The sequence below is a fragment of the Nyctereutes procyonoides genome, unplaced genomic scaffold (assembly GCF_905146905.1).
Source record: "Nyctereutes procyonoides isolate TBG_1078 unplaced genomic scaffold, NYPRO_anot_genome, whole genome shotgun sequence".
NCBI classification, from domain to species: Eukaryota; Metazoa; Chordata; class Mammalia; order Carnivora; family Canidae; genus Nyctereutes; species Nyctereutes procyonoides.
The window spans coordinates 57,627,369-57,642,946 of NW_026575142.1; the positions used below are offsets into that span (position 1 = coordinate 57,627,369).

The 15,578-nt window shown below is 35.8% G+C and overlaps 1 protein-coding gene across 1 annotated transcript in view; it reads left to right on the forward strand.

The window, feature by feature from the left end:
• The window catches only part of SMC4 (structural maintenance of chromosomes 4), a 38,601-nt gene extending 23,565 nt beyond the window's left edge, over positions 1-15,036 (forward strand). Inside the window, exons 13-24 of the mRNA XM_055308138.1 lie at positions 268-429; positions 3,317-3,542; positions 3,627-3,706; positions 4,595-4,747; positions 6,304-6,430; positions 10,235-10,424; positions 11,332-11,476; positions 11,929-12,102; positions 12,546-12,728; positions 12,879-13,111; positions 13,813-13,996; positions 14,456-15,036. Of these exons, the coding sequence (XP_055164113.1) occupies positions 268-429; positions 3,317-3,542; positions 3,627-3,706; positions 4,595-4,747; positions 6,304-6,430; positions 10,235-10,424; positions 11,332-11,476; positions 11,929-12,102; positions 12,546-12,728; positions 12,879-13,111; positions 13,813-13,996; positions 14,456-14,608 (2,010 nt within the window). The 3' untranslated portion in view covers positions 14,609-15,036. The remainder of the gene's footprint in view (positions 1-267; positions 430-3,316; positions 3,543-3,626; positions 3,707-4,594; positions 4,748-6,303; positions 6,431-10,234; positions 10,425-11,331; positions 11,477-11,928; positions 12,103-12,545; positions 12,729-12,878; positions 13,112-13,812; positions 13,997-14,455) is intronic.
• Positions 15,037-15,578: the final 542 nt, after the last annotated feature.

The following is a 15,578-nucleotide window of genomic DNA, read 5'->3' on the forward strand; positions in this document are numbered from 1 at the left end:
CTTTCATTAAAAATTCAAATTCTGCATACCTATACATTTTTTAAAAGATATACATTAAAAACTAGTGATTGCCCTTGCAGAAGGGGAAGGTTGAGAGGAACACATATTTTTTATTGTGTACCCTTTGTGTTTTTTTAAACCATCCGTAAGTATAGTTTTTCAAGTAAAAGTAATGAATAATCTGTAGGAATTGTAATGAAATGATCTTGTGCCTAATTTCTTAATGATTGTGCATTGATTTTTTTTCCCCTTCCTCTTAATTATTAGGGGGATTTAGGAGCAATTGATGAAAAATACGATGTTGCTATTTCATCCTGTTGTCAGGCATTAGACTACATTGTTGTTGACTCTATTGATACAGCCCAAGATTGTGTGAACTTCCTTAAAAGACAAAATATTGGAGTTGCAACCTTTATAGGTTTGGATAAGGTGGGTATTCATAATAAGCTACCTATAATTTAATTTTAAAGTGCTAACTTTAGTTGATTTGAACCCTAGCTTTTTTTTTTTTTCTTTCTAGTTATTTAAATAACACGTGATAGGTTTTGAGTATTTTGGGTCATAAGGTCAAAGAGTTGTAGGAAGAAACTTTGTAATGCCTTCCTGAAGGAATACAAATTCCAATATTGGAGTGACTGTAGCTTAAGTTTTTAATTTCCACCATCAATAACTACTTTTAAAAAAGGACTTTATGGAGATAGAATTCACATACCATAAAATTCACCATTTTAAACTGTAGAGTTCGGGGATCCCCGGGTGGCTCAGCGGTAGTGCCTGCCTTCGGACCAGGGCCTGATCCTGGAGACCTGGGATCGAGTCCCACGTCGGGCCCCCTGCATGGAGCCTGCTTCTCCCTTTGCCTGTGTTCTGCCTCTCTCTCTCTCTGTGTGTCTCATGAATAAATAAAATCTTTAAAAAAAAAAAAATTTGTAGAGTTCAGGGACACCTGCGTGGCTCAGTGGTTGAGCGTCTGCCTTTGGCTTAGGGCGTGATCCCATAGTCCTGGGATTTAGTCCCACAGCAGGCTCCCCACACAGAGTGTGCTTTTCCCTCTGCCTGTGTCTCTGCCTCTCCAAGTGTGTCTCATGAATAAAATAAATAAGATCTTTAAAAAAAAAAAAAAAAGTGTGTAGAGTTTTCAGTGGGTTTTATTGTATTAATAAGATCACTAATTCCAGAATATTTTCATCACCCCAAAAAAGAAATCTCATACTCATTCACAGTCACTACCTATCTCCCACCTCCCACAACTTAAAATCTCTATTAGCCTATTCTGGACATTCTGTATAAATGGAATCATACAATATGTAGGTTTTTATGTGTATCTTAACTTAGGTTTTCAAAATTTACCCATGTCCCATGTTGTAGCATTAATCAGTTCATTCCTTTTTATTGCCAGTGTTCCATTTGTGTGAATATATCACATTTTGTTTATCCATCCATCAGTAATGAACATTTATGTTGTTTCTGCATTTTGGCTATATGAGTAATACTGCTATGAACATTCACGTATAGATTTTCGTGCAGACCCAGGTTTTCAGCTCTTTGATTAATACCTAGATTAAAATTCCTGGGTCACCTGTTAACTGTTTAACTTTGCCACTATGGCTACACCATGTCCACAATGTATAAAGCTTCCAGTTTCTTTAATAGTCTCCATATTCTGTGTGGAGCCCAACCATGGGGCTTGACTCAGGACTATGAGATCAAAACCTGAACTGAGATCAAGAATGAACACTTAAAAAAAATTTTAAAAAAATTAAAAAAAAAAAAAAAAGAATGAACACTTAACCAACTGAGCCACCCAGGAGCCCCTCTCACTGTGGGTTTTTTTTTTTTTTTAATGTATTTTGGCTGTAAATCTCTTGTCAGATATATGATTTGCAAATGTTTCCTCCCATTCTGTGGGGTTTTGTCCCTTACTTGGTTTCTTCTGAAGCACAGATTTTTTTTTTTTCAATTTGATAAAGTCCATTTTTTAAAAATTTTGGTTTCTAAATGTTTTGTGTATCATATCTAAGAAGTTACTACATAATCCAAAGGTATGGTGATTGACTTCCTGTTTTCTTCTAAGAGTTTTGTGACCTTAGTTTTTACACTTAGGCTTTTAATCCATGTTAATTTTATAATACAGTGTAAAGAGTCTAATTCTACTCTTGCATATGGATGTCCAGTTGTTCCAGCACCGTTTGTTGGAAAGACTGTGCTTTCCCCCATTGAATTTTCTTGGCATCCTTGTCAAAAATCAACTGACCATAAATGTGTAAGGGCTTACTTCTGGACTCTTCATTTATCTGTAGGTTTATCCTTGAATTAGTACCACACTGTCTTAATTACTATTGTTTTGTTATAAGGTTTGAAATCAGGAATCCTCTAATTTTGTTTCCCCTCCCCCCCTTTTTTAAGTAGGCTCAGGGCTTGAACTCACAACCCTGAGGTCCAGAGTTGGATGCTTAACCGACTGATTCACCCAGGCATCCTGAATTTTGTTCTTTGATAGCAAGATTCCTTTGTTCTGAATCCCTGTAATTTCCATATGAATTTTAAGATAAGCTTGTCAGTTTTGGGGGTGGGGAGGAGGCAGCTGGGATTTTGATGCAGGTTGCATTGAATCTGTAGATCAATTTGCATAGTATTGCCATCTTAATAATTATAAACCTTAACAGTCCATAAACCAGGGATTTCTTCCAGTTATTTAGGTCTAAGTCCATACTATAATATTTTATAGTCTTTAGTGTACAGTTCTTATGTTTCTTTTGTTAAATTCCTAAGTTTTGGATGTTTTGTCTTGTTAAATATAACATTATAAATGGAATTTTTAATCTCATTCTTAGGTTATTACTGGTGTATAGAAATACAATTAATTTTTGTATATTGATCTTGTATCTTAAAGCTTCAATGAAATATTAGGTTTAATTTTGTATGTGTGCATTCCCTAGGATTTTATATATCATCTGTGAATAGGATTATAAGTATTATTTAAAGATTTTATTTATTTGAGAGTGAGAAAGTGCACACACACACTCCCATGTGCAGGGGGTGGCAGAAGCAGACTAACCACTAGGCAGGAAGCCCCCACGCAGGGCTGGATCCCAGGACCCCAGGATCATGAACGACCCTAGCCAAAGGCAGGCACTTAAGCAGCTAAGCCACCCAGGCACCCCTACAGTAACTCTTTTAAGTAACAGTAAAATTATGCTCAATTATGCAGATATTCAGAACTTTGTATACATATTCTTATATGATACACACGTATGTATATTATGTAAATGGTACCTGAAAGAAATGATATTGTTTTTCTTTTCTTAACTTTTAGATGGCAGTATGGGCGAATAAAATGACCAAAATTCAAACTCCTGAAAATACTCCTCGGTTATTTGATTTAGTAAAAGTAAAAGATGAAAAAATTCGCCAAGCTTTTTACTTTGCTTTACGGGATACATTAGTTGCTGACAACTTAGATCAAGCCACAAGAGTAGCATATCAAAAAGATAGAAGATGGAGAGTGGTGACATTACAAGGGCAAATCATAGAACAGTCAGGTAATAATCATTTTTTTCCTCTGCTATTGAGTTTATTTAATCTTACTGGGGGAGACAATTAAATCTGACTTCTCTGTTCTGTAGGTACAATGACTGGTGGTGGAAGCAAAGTAATGAAAGGAAGGATGGGTTCATCAGTTGTTGTTGAAATCTCAGAAGAAGAGGTCAGTATATATAAAATTATAGTCAGACTCTTTAAAACTTATCGATGTGTAACATACGTACTGTAAAATTCAGCCTTTTTAAATATACTCAGATTTTAAATTAACAGATTGGGTTTTGTATAAATGACATAAGCTATGGGATTTTTTTAAAAATATAAAACCCTTTGAAGTTCTAAAAATAAAACATGTTAATTAGAAAGTATATGCTCAACATATGTATCTTTCTAGTAATATATTTGGATCATATGGATATTTCATAATTTATCCACTATTTGACATTTAATGTTTTTTCACATACAATTATTCCAATGCAAAACTTTTTTCTATTTCAAAATAGTTTAAGTATAGCAAAGACTTCTGATGCCTATTTCCAAATTTTATTTGAAAATATTTTGCCTGACCACAAGTCTGTGAGAATGTCAAAATGTCTAGAGAAAACTTCCATGTTCTTTCACCCCATCAGAACACTATACTTTTTTAATCCTTAAAAATACATACTTCGATGTCCTGGATACTGAACTTTTTCCAAAGAGGTGTACCTTGTGGTTTTTTGGTTTGCTGGGTGGGTTTTTTGTTGTTTTTTTGTTTGTTTTGCTTGTTTTTCATATTTTGAAATAGTTGCTGTCCTTCCACTTAAATTCTTATGCCGTAATAGATGAATACACAGCACTTAAAATTGTCTTACGATTTGATTCTGTGATGCAGAAATTAGTTGGCCATCTCTTAAGCTTTAGGGTTAGGAATTGGAACTGGGTTTTTGGTTTTATTCTAGTCTTTAAAATTAGAAGTTTGGGTTTTTTTTTTTTTTTTTTTTCATTCTTAAGTTGATTTGGCTATTTAACTGAAATGACTGTTGGCATAAATTTATTTCACTGGTATTCTTTATAGGTAAATGGAATGGAATCACAGTTGCAGAGAGACTCTCAAAAAGCACTGCAAATCCAGGAACAGAAAGTACAACTGGAAGAAGCAGTAGTTAAGTTAAGGCATAATGAACGAGAAATGAGGAATACATTGGAAAAGTTTACTGCAAGCATCCAGGTACCCTTTTGTCAGTGTTAACTAAAACTTTTGGAATTCAGTAGCATTTGGCAGAAGCATTTTGTTGTTTCCTTACAGTTTTAGAATATAAGGAAGAGGAATGGGTCCCTAGGTGGAAATCATGTGTCTTGATTTCATTTCCCTGAATACTAACGGATAAATGCTTTGTTGAATGAATTTTGCTTCAGCTACAACTATTCTTTTCCATTTATACCCCATGGAGTCTTCCCTTAATATCTATGTGACCCTTTATTTTCATTCTCTTTTCAAAGTAGAATGCTTCCTAATGAGGAAAAGGCAGTACATACCTACTATTTAAAAAAAAAAAAAACACAGGGGCAGCCTGGGTAGCTTAGCAGTTTAGCCCTGCCTTCAGCCCAGAGCTTGATCCTGGAGACTTGGGATCAAGTCCCATGTCAGAAACCCTGCATGAAGCCTACTGCTCCCTCTGCCTGTGTGTCTGCCTCTCTCCCCCTCTCTCCTCCTCTCTCCCCCTCTCTCCCCCTCTCTCCCCCTCTCTCCAATAAATAAATAAATTCTTAAATAAAAAAAAAATTTGCAGATTACTACCCTTAATTTTTATGTATATCCTTCAAATTTTTAATATAAATACCTAGTCTTTGTGTGTTTTTGGTAGATAGGAATTTATGCATAGGTTTTTTTTGTTTTGTTTTGTTTTTTAAGATTTTTTTTTTTTTTTAATTTTTATTCATGAGAGACACAGATTGAGAGGCAGAGACATAGGCAGAGGGGAAAGCAGGCTCCATACAGGAAGCCTGATGTGGGACTCGATCCCGGGTCTCCAGGATCACACCCGGGGCTGCAGGCAGCGCCAAACCGCAGCGCCACCAGGGCTGCCCTATGCATAGGTTTTTAATGAATCATACTAAACCTTCCTTAGTATTCTTTCCAGACCAACATAAATTTACTTTGCAGCTGCATTTAAGCATTTTCTTCATATCACAATTTGATAAATGCTTTTCCACATTATGAATATTGCTGTGTTTAAAATATTCTTGTTAGGTGCACCTGGCCGGCTCAGTCAGTGGAGCATGAGACTTTTGATCGTTGTCAAGGTTGTGAGTTCAAGTGCCAGGTTGAGTGTAGGGATTACTTAAATTCTGTCTTTAAACAAAATATCCTTCTTAGGTATATCTTTATAACTCATCCAATTATTTCCTTAGGTTAGATTCATAAAATTGTGGTTATTACCCATTGTGTGTACAGTGTTTGAGGCATTATTGGATAATGCCTAATTGTCCTCAAAAAGATTGGTCTGATTCGTTTACTTTTAGTGGCAAACGCAAGTAATAATTTTTCCAAGTCTGAACACTAGGTGTTATCAGTGAATTGTAAGTTTGCTGATCTGCACAAAAAAAACAGCATTTTAACCTGTTTTTGTGATGAATTACAAATTTCAGTGTGTGTGTTGGCCATTTTTCATGTTTTATATTAAAGATTTTAAGTGTTTTTTTTTTTTCATTCAAAGTGTTTAAGGCAAATGTTATTGTTAGTAAGTTAAAATGTTGACCTGTAATGTTAAAACATTTCTATAGCGTTTATCAGAGCAAGAAGAATATTTGAACATCCAAGTTAAGGAACTTGAAGCTAATGTACTTGCTACAGCCCCCGACAAAAAAAAGCAGAAATTACTAGAAGAAAATGTTAGTGTTTTCAAAACAGGTATGTTTAAGGATACATGCTTATACATCTTTCTTCTTCCTTTTTTTCTTTTGAGATTGTTAAAAATAAGTTTTAATGTTTATGTTAAGTGTTCCACCAATATTATAAAGCAAGAAAGGGAGTTCATAGACTTATAGCTAGATTGGCTTTGGAATTGAAATCCACTAATCACGTACTTGAGCAGCCCTGCTTCTCTTTGCATATTAGCTGCAATCAAACATAGATGTGCATCTTCTTGGAGGAGGAAGGAATAACGGGGTTAAAATGACTGACCTCTTCCTGGCTGATGGTATTTTAGCTAGTGAATCCAGCAAACACAGTTAGCCTTTTATAACATCCTTAAGAAAGACCCCTGTTGGGGCACCTGGGTGGCTCACTGGTTGTGCATCTGCATTTGGCTCAGGGCGTGATCCCAGAGTCCTGGGATCAAGTCCCACATTGGGCTCCCTGCAGGAAGCCTGCTTCTCCCTCTGCCTATGTCTCTGCCTCTCCATGTCTCTCATGAATAAATAAAAATCTTTAAAAAAAAAAGAAAGACTCCTGTTACGGTTCTGTTTGTGAGGAGGGTAAATACTGATGGTCCAATAAAAAAACTAATTGGGGTGATCTTGTAATTATCCAGATGCTCCAAAAAGAGGTAAAAAGCTGTTAAGTAGACACGTCTACTATGTACATTGAATATTCACCAGTACCCACATTAGCTTTATTTTTGTCTGAATTTTTGTTATTAAGAACTCAGGGGCCCCTGGGTGGCACAGTTGGTCAAGCATCTACCTTTGGCTTAGGTCATGATCCCATGGTCAAGCCCCACATCAGGCTCCCTGTTCAGTGGGGAGTCCCTGTTCAGTGGGGAGTCCAGTCCCTCTGCTTCTCCCCACTGGCTTGTGTGTTCTCTCTCCTCTCTCTCTCTCTCTCTCTCTCTCTCTCTCTGATAAATAAATCTTTAAAAAAAAAAAAAAGACATTCTTTCAGATAGCATCTACTACTGGCCATGGCCAGGGTTTTTTTTAGGGACTGGTGATTGAGCATTGAACAAAATGAAGTTCATCTGTTTAAGGATCTCAAACTTCAGATAAGGGAGCTAAACAAATATATTGCATTTTATATTGGGTGGTGCTAAGTGATTATAAAACAAGGGTTAATAGACCAGAGAATTAGGGAATCAGACACAGTGGCTACTTGAGCAAAGACCCAACAGAAATATGAGCGCTAACCATTGGATACTTGGGAAAAGAGCATTCTAAGATCATTCAAGAGTAAGTATAGAGGCCCTGAGGTAGTAGTATGCTGGGAGTGTAGGAACACTAGGAAGCCAGAGTGGCTAAAGATTTGGAAGAATCTAAATCTTGTAGAGCCTTATAAGCCAGGTCTCCATGAGAAATAGCCACTGGAGAGTGAATGCTGTATGGGGAAGTGGCATCATTGACAGGATTTTTTTTTTCCTTTCATTTATTTTGGATCTATATTTGTTCTTACATACTGACTTAACTCACACTTTTTTCCTCACACATAACCAGTGTTTTGCGGAATTGTTTTCATCGTACCCAATTGTCGGTTGAGAGGCCAAAAATGTGTCCTTTATAGCAACAATTTTATAGAGACTGCAGGAATCTGTATTTCATTCTTGTTTGAAAACTTTATTAGGAGCCCTGTATATGTGTGTATGTATGTATGTAGCTCCTCCCATGGAAAAACTAAATATTATCGGTAGATTGTGTTAATGTCTACTTTTATAAAGGACCCATTTCTGCAAGCATATCTTTAAAATAGAATACTTGACATTAATTTAAAATTTTAAAAATGCATAGAGAATAAAGGGTGGGCAAGGTGGTTATAGAAGAATGACTTCAAAATTATAGATTATATATGCCATAGGGTTTTTTTTTTCCACCTACTAAATAGACCTGCTACTATAGATATTAAAAAAGAAATGCATGGTAGATAATTTAAAAAAAAGAAAAATGTTCTAAAAAGTTGGAACCTTTCCAGGGGCATTTTGTTCCATCCCCCAGTGTAAGTTGTGCCAGCCCCCATAGTAACTGGTGCTCTGTAATAAGTGAGCAGAGCACACAGGCAACCTAATGGAATTTGACTTAATATGGCAACTTATAAGCAAAACCATTCATTCAACAGAGTATTGGGGGCATGGGGGATTACTAGTGTTGGCACAATAGAACTTTTAAATGTATATATTTAATGTCCTTGGCATAAAAGAGGGATATAGAAGACCCAAAAGAAAGACTTTTTGTTTTGTTTGAGGAGCCAAGTGATTTCAGAAACGTAAAAGAATGAGTTGTTGGAATTAAATTCAGTAAGTGGTCTGAGGGGCGCCTGAGTAGCTAAGCATCTAACTCTTGATTTTGGCTCAGGTCATGATCCTGGGGTCATTAAATCATTAAATCAAGCTCCCCACTGTGCAAGGAGCCTACTTAAGATTCTTGCTCTGCCTCTCCCTCTGCCCCTCCCCCACTCGGTGCTTGCTTTCTTTCTCTGTTAAAGAAGAAAGATGGGCTGAAAGAATTCTGATATTGGAGAAACAAAAACATAGAAATGATAAATCATAAGATGTGGAGATTTATTTAATTCCAACCTACCTGACAGAGAAGAGAGTGGAGGGGAAGCAGTCTCCTTAAGTCTTCATCCAATCATGTTCTCAGTAAATCTCCCTTTCTCTTCTGCCAGATGGCCATGTACCTCCTATAGCAGCTTTGTGGGACTCTTCCATAAGTTAGCTCAGTGTTTACCTTTTCTAGACATTATGTATTCTTAATAGCTTGAACTCACCTTTTTGCCACCATTCATTCTTCCTATATTGTATAATGATTAGAATTCATATATGATGGGCGCCTGGGTGGCTCAGTTGGTTGGGCATCTGACTCTAGATTTTGGCTCAGGTCATGATCTCGGAATAATGAGATTGAGCCCTGTATCAGGCTCTAAGGTGGGCATGGAACCTGCTTGAGATTCTCTCTTTTCCTCTGCAGCCCACACCACTCCCCCCACCCAATGCACGCTATTCTAGCTAGTCTACAAAACCATCAAAGATCTATCCTGCCTCTTAAACCACTGTGGAAAGTCCTCTCAAATTAGGAAGATGACATCATAGCTATCAACAGAAGCAGCACATTGCACCTACTGTAACTCACACCAAGTTTGTGTTACTGCCTGTCAATGTTCACAAAGCTTTTGACTGGATTACAGAATTTCTAATGCCACCAAGAAGATGCAAATTTCTCTGCTTGTCAGTAGAAATATGTCCAATTCATCATGTATGCCTTTCAAATTATGTGAATTCTTTCCATTGAATGGCCCCAAATTCTGTCTGAATCCTAGAAATGAGTAAATCTGGGAAATGTAACTTAGTTTTCTGTGCCACAGAGGAAATGCCACTTCATCCTGTGATGATCCCCCACTTGATTACATGTGAGTTAGAACTGTTAGGCTAGCAAAATAATGATGACAGTATTTTATTACCACAGGCAAGTTAATAGGCATATAGTCTGAGGTAAAAATCATTATGAGACCAATAGTCAAGGAAGTACCTAAGAAAAAGTTGCAAAGATTTTTGAAAAAAGCCTAAGGGCATGAAGCCATTTAGAAATCAGTGGATTATGCTGTGGCTAATTTAACAATGTGTGGTTATAATACCGTTTGTTTGACGTAGGGTATTGTTTTTAAATACACTTTCACCCAAATGTGAAAATTTCTTTTGTGTGCATCAGGTTAAGTTATAGGACTAAAGAAATGTACATGTAACAAGTGATATGTGTGAACCTAGAAATGTGAATTCTTTTTTTATTTCAGAATATGACAATGTGGCTGAGAGAGCTGGTAAAGTAGAAGCTGAGGTTAAAAGATTACACAATATCATCGTAGAAATCAATAACCATAAACTGAAAGCCCAACAAGACAAACTTGATAAAATAAATAAGCAATTAGATGAATGTGCTTCTGCTATTACTAAAGCCCAAGTAGCAATCAAGACTGCTGACAGGTGTGGTATCCTAACCTCTTTTCTTCCTGCCTCCATGTTGGAAAAGGGGTTTATATTTAATGTCCTTTAAACATTTTTGCTGTTACTTATTAAGCCTGTCCAACATGTTTTTATCTAATAGGACTTAACTAAAGGGAAACCTATAAATATTTATGATGATCATTTGTGTGTGTTTTAAGTGGTAAACAGATGTGCCTTGGTAAAGTGTAGTTGTGTGCACATAAAAATCCATTTTGTTTCTCTGGCTTAGAGTAAATGGTTATTAATTTAAATAGATCTAGATCTTAGGCAAATAAGAAGTAAGAATGAAACCTCTTAGTAAAATTGCCTTGATAACCTACTTTTTAGTTAATTGGATTATTCTATTGTCCCAACTCAGAAAAGTTCTTAACCATTCATAGGTCTTGTTTTTAAATTAACTTTTAGAATATTGGCATTTCTAGATCATTAAAGCTAAATATGTTTACAAAATGTTAAAACTGAACGACTGTTTTATCTTAAAATTAGACTGAGAAGTAATCTAAGTTACTCTAGTGTCTGGCTCAAAGGTATATAAAGCACTAATAAGCCATTTGTTTGTTAGGAGCAGAAGTTTACTTAAACACACAGGTCAAAGTAAAAGTAACTTCATTAAGGGAAAAAATAGTTATTGTTCCCTTCCCAAAGTTGTTACCATGGGAAACACCTTGCCCTAACTGGGAGGTATTATTTATAATATAACTTGAGGTATAACTTCATGGGTTGAGAAATTTAAGAATCTGCAATTTATGTATAACATAAAAACGATTCCAAGGGCAGTTTAATCATAAATCTTAAAAATCTGTGATAGTAAAATCTGGTTTTTTTTGTTTTCATAAGAATAACAAATCACATGTTACATGTTTAATATATCATTTTGCTTGTTTAGAAATCTTAAAAAAGCTCAAGACTCAGTCTTCCGCACAGAGGAAGAAATAAAAGACACTGAGAAAGAAGTAAAGGATTTAACAGCAGAACTAAAAAGTGTTGAGGACAAAGCAGCAGAGGTCTATCAGAATACAACTGCCGCAGAGGTAAGACTTGGAGATGGGTGTGAATGGTTTTTGAAGTAATTTAAAGAGTTGGATATGTGACATTTATACCTTGCATAGTAAGCACTCATTAGCTCAAAACTTCTATAAGTAACATTTGTACAATGAAAATATGAGTACTGGGGGCAGCCCGGGTGGCTCAGAGGTTGAGCATCTGTCTTCAGCCCAGGGCCTGATCCTGGAGACCCGGGATTGAGTCCCACGTTGAGCTCCCTGCATGGAGCCTGCTTCTCCTGCCTGTGTCTCTGCCTCTCTTGCCTCTCATGAATAAATAAAATCTTTTTAAAAATAAAGAGTACTGTAACTTTTCTGTAAATAGACTTAAAATGGAAGGGGCAAAGGGACTGAGCATTTACTTCATCTCTGTAATGTAAATATACCTGTTCTTTCCATGTGGGAAGATCATATCTGTAGTAGTTCTTCTTGGTTTTTAGGAGTCCTTACCAGAGATCCAGAAAGAACATCGTAATCTACTTCAAGAATTGAAAATAATTCAAGAAAATGAACATGCTCTTCAAAAAGATGCACTTAGTATTAAGTTGAAACTTGAACAAATAGATGGTCACATTGCTGAACATAATTCTAAGTTAAAATATTGGCAAAAAGAGGTAAGATTGTTACCATTTGGTTAAATGTCATTTTAAAATACGCCTTATGAAAAAGAGTTACGTTTCTTATTTCTATTTTGTATTTTTGAGAGGCTGTGGTTCTTAATTTCAAGAGATAATCATTTCTCTGGTATATAGGGGATATAATGAACAATATGTAGTAATTGTTATATACAGAAAAATCTGGGTAATGGTTCCATTAGTCAACATTTTCACCGCAGAGCTGATTCAGAGATTTTAACAAAAGTCTATATGAACACTTTGGAACACTACAACTATTTTTCTTGATGTCCTTTGAAAAATAATTGCTAGAGAAATTAGCCACAGTTCCTTAGTATATATTTAGTAGATAAGTAATTTGTCATATTGTGAATGGATTTTTTTAAGTAATGAATTATATAGTTCTGTGCCTTCCCTAACACTCATCTGAATTGAACTTTTAGATTGCAAAAATATCCCTGCATCCCATAGAAAATAATCCTCTTGAAGAGATTGCAGTCCTAAGCCCAGAGGATCTTGAAGCAATCAAAAATCCAGATTCTATAACAAATCAAATTGCACTTTTAGAAGCCCAGTGTCATGAAATGAAACCAAACCTTGGTGCCATTGCAGAGTATAAAAAGAAGGTATGAATAAACTGTTAATAACTTAATCTATTTCTTTTTTAGTCCTTAGCCTAAGTTGTGAGCCTTAATTTTAAATTAGTGTAAATAAATAAATAAAGCGAGCAGTGTTAACTCGTAAATGAATAGATATTTTTCTCAATCTTTTCATAGGAAGAATTATACTTACAGCGAGTAGCAGAACTGGACAAAATTACTTGTGAAAGAGATCATTTTAGACAGGCATATGAAGATCTTCGGAAACAAAGGCTTAATGAATTCATGGCAGGTTTTTATATAATAACAAATAAACTAAAGGAAAACTACCAAATGCTAACTCTGGGAGGTGATGCTGAACTGGAACTTGTAGACAGCTTGGATCCTTTCTCTGAAGGAATCATGTTCAGGTTTGTAATTATGTACTGAGTTTTGGATCTTCTTGTTATAGATCTCTACATATTCTCCAGACTCTCAGTATTTCTTAAGAGTGAGAGATGAAGGGCAGCCCTGGTGGCGTAGTGGTTTGGCGCCGCCTGCAGCCCAGGGCGTGATCCTGGAGACCCTGGATCGAGTCCCATATCAGGCTCTCTGCATGGAGCCTGCTTCTCCCTCTGCCTGTGTCTCTGTCTCTATGAATAAATAAATAAAATCTTTAAAAAAAAAAAAAAAGAAAGAAAAGAGTGAGAGGTGAAGATTAGATTTATAGTTTATTTGATGGTAAATAATTTATCTACATACTGGCAGTTTACAGCATAAATTCTAGGCAAGCAGTAAATGTTTTACACAGTATTTCTGTAGTTCATCTTTTTTAAATTTTTGAGCCATTTCAGTTTAACATCAGGACTTTAAAATTGCAAAGCCAAAAAATGCACTGGAAATGGAGAACAGCAAGAAGTGTTTACTGGCTTGCTGTTTAAATCTTAAAATTTTGGCAGGTGTGCTGTGTTTTGACTCTCCAGTAAGATTTTTATAAAGTAACCCCAAAAAAGTTTAGATTTGTGAAAGCAAATTAGAACTCCAAGAAAGATAGAAGCCTGTTACAGAAGACAAATCATGAAATCTTTAGTTTTTCAAGTAATTTGACTAATAAGAGATTTTCCTAATACAGTGTTCGACCACCTAAGAAAAGTTGGAAGAAGATCTTCAATCTTTCAGGAGGAGAGAAAACACTTAGTTCATTGGCTTTAGTATTTGCTCTTCACCACTACAAACCCACTCCTCTGTACTTCATGGATGAGATCGATGCAGCCCTTGATTTTAAAAATGTGTCCATTGTTGCATTTTATATATATGTAAGTAATCATTTAGAGGTTTTCATTCTGAGAATTTTATAGGTTCCCCTAACGATACACATAGAATTTGTTGACTGACTTTTGAGCTTTCCCCCTATACTCTAATGCCATGTCCTATGTATCAGAGACCAAGTCCTTTATTTGAAATAAATATTCCCAATTTGGACATGTAAAGTATAAATCGATGGTATAAATTAGTAGCAGAAACACAACTAGAATCTCTAGTCTCCTGCTTAGATCTTTTTTCCACTAGAAGACGTCTAGGCCACTCTGCTTCTTCCAAAAATACCCAAATTCCTCTCAGACTCAAATACTGTGTCATGAATTATACCCATGCCATCATTCCTGTTCATGTTAATTATCAAAGTAATGTTGAATTTATTGCCCAGAAAAAACATTTCAGATAAGTTTAGGTGTTTACTTGATAATACTTCTAATCTATTTTTTCTTTCTCCTTAGGAACAAACAAAAAATGCCCAGTTCATAATAATTTCTCTTCGAAATAATATGTTTGAGATTTCAGACAGACTTATTGGAATATACAAGACATACAATATAACAAAAAGTGTTGCAGTAAACCCAAAACAAATTGCATCTAAAGGACTTTGTTGAATTTGTTTATACTCCAGATTCCTCAAATCGGATCAGTATAAATTCAGCATATTGTATTATTGAGATTTTTTATTTGTAAAGGATTATAAATTATGTAAAATATATATTCCTAAACTGGATCATGTAACTAACTGGTTTCTATTTTATGCTATTAGGATCCTAAGACAAAGTCTAATAAAATATTCTATATACCCGCTTCTAGGAGACTGTAAGAATCTGACAATTTTATAAGCAGCAGGCTGTGGAGAAAATAAGATGCCTGGGAGGGTCAGGTGATTTGTCCTTAGTTCCAGGTTGTTACCAGCAGAGTTAAAAGAAGTGTTAATTCATGAACAGTAAAGTTCTAAGCTAGATCACTTTGTCGCAGCATACCATCATGGATCTTGAAAAGCCTGCCAACTACCATTGAATAAATTCTTAAGATAGTACCGTTTTAGTAGTTCATTGTATTTATTACCCAACACTGGGAACTTTTTTTGAGGGCCAGAAAACTGAGATGATCTGAAAATGAATGACTATAAGATACTCGTTGATTAAAAAGGAATAATACCTACTGTCATTGCCTCATAAGAAGAAATAAGTATGTCCCCCCTACAAACTAAGACAGAGTGTTTTTCTCTTCTGCACTGCATCAGCTCAATGTTAACAGTGTTGCTGGAACTTGGCAACCACTTGGTTTTCTTTCTGAGATTTTATTTATTCATGAGAGGCAGAGAGAGGGGCAGGCTCCTTGCAGGGGAGCCTGGCTGATGTGGGACTCGATCTCTGGGTCTCCAGGATCACGCCCTGGGCCAAAGGCAGCACTAAACCGCTGAGCCACCAGGGCTGCCCAACCACTTGGTTTTCAAGATGAGTTCAGGTATGGTATCAGGTCTTTGCCTTAGCTATTTGATTTCTAGATATTGATCCTAAGGAATTAAAACTAAAAGTTACTGGTTCAATATTCAGCGGCCATTGTTTAAGTACTAAA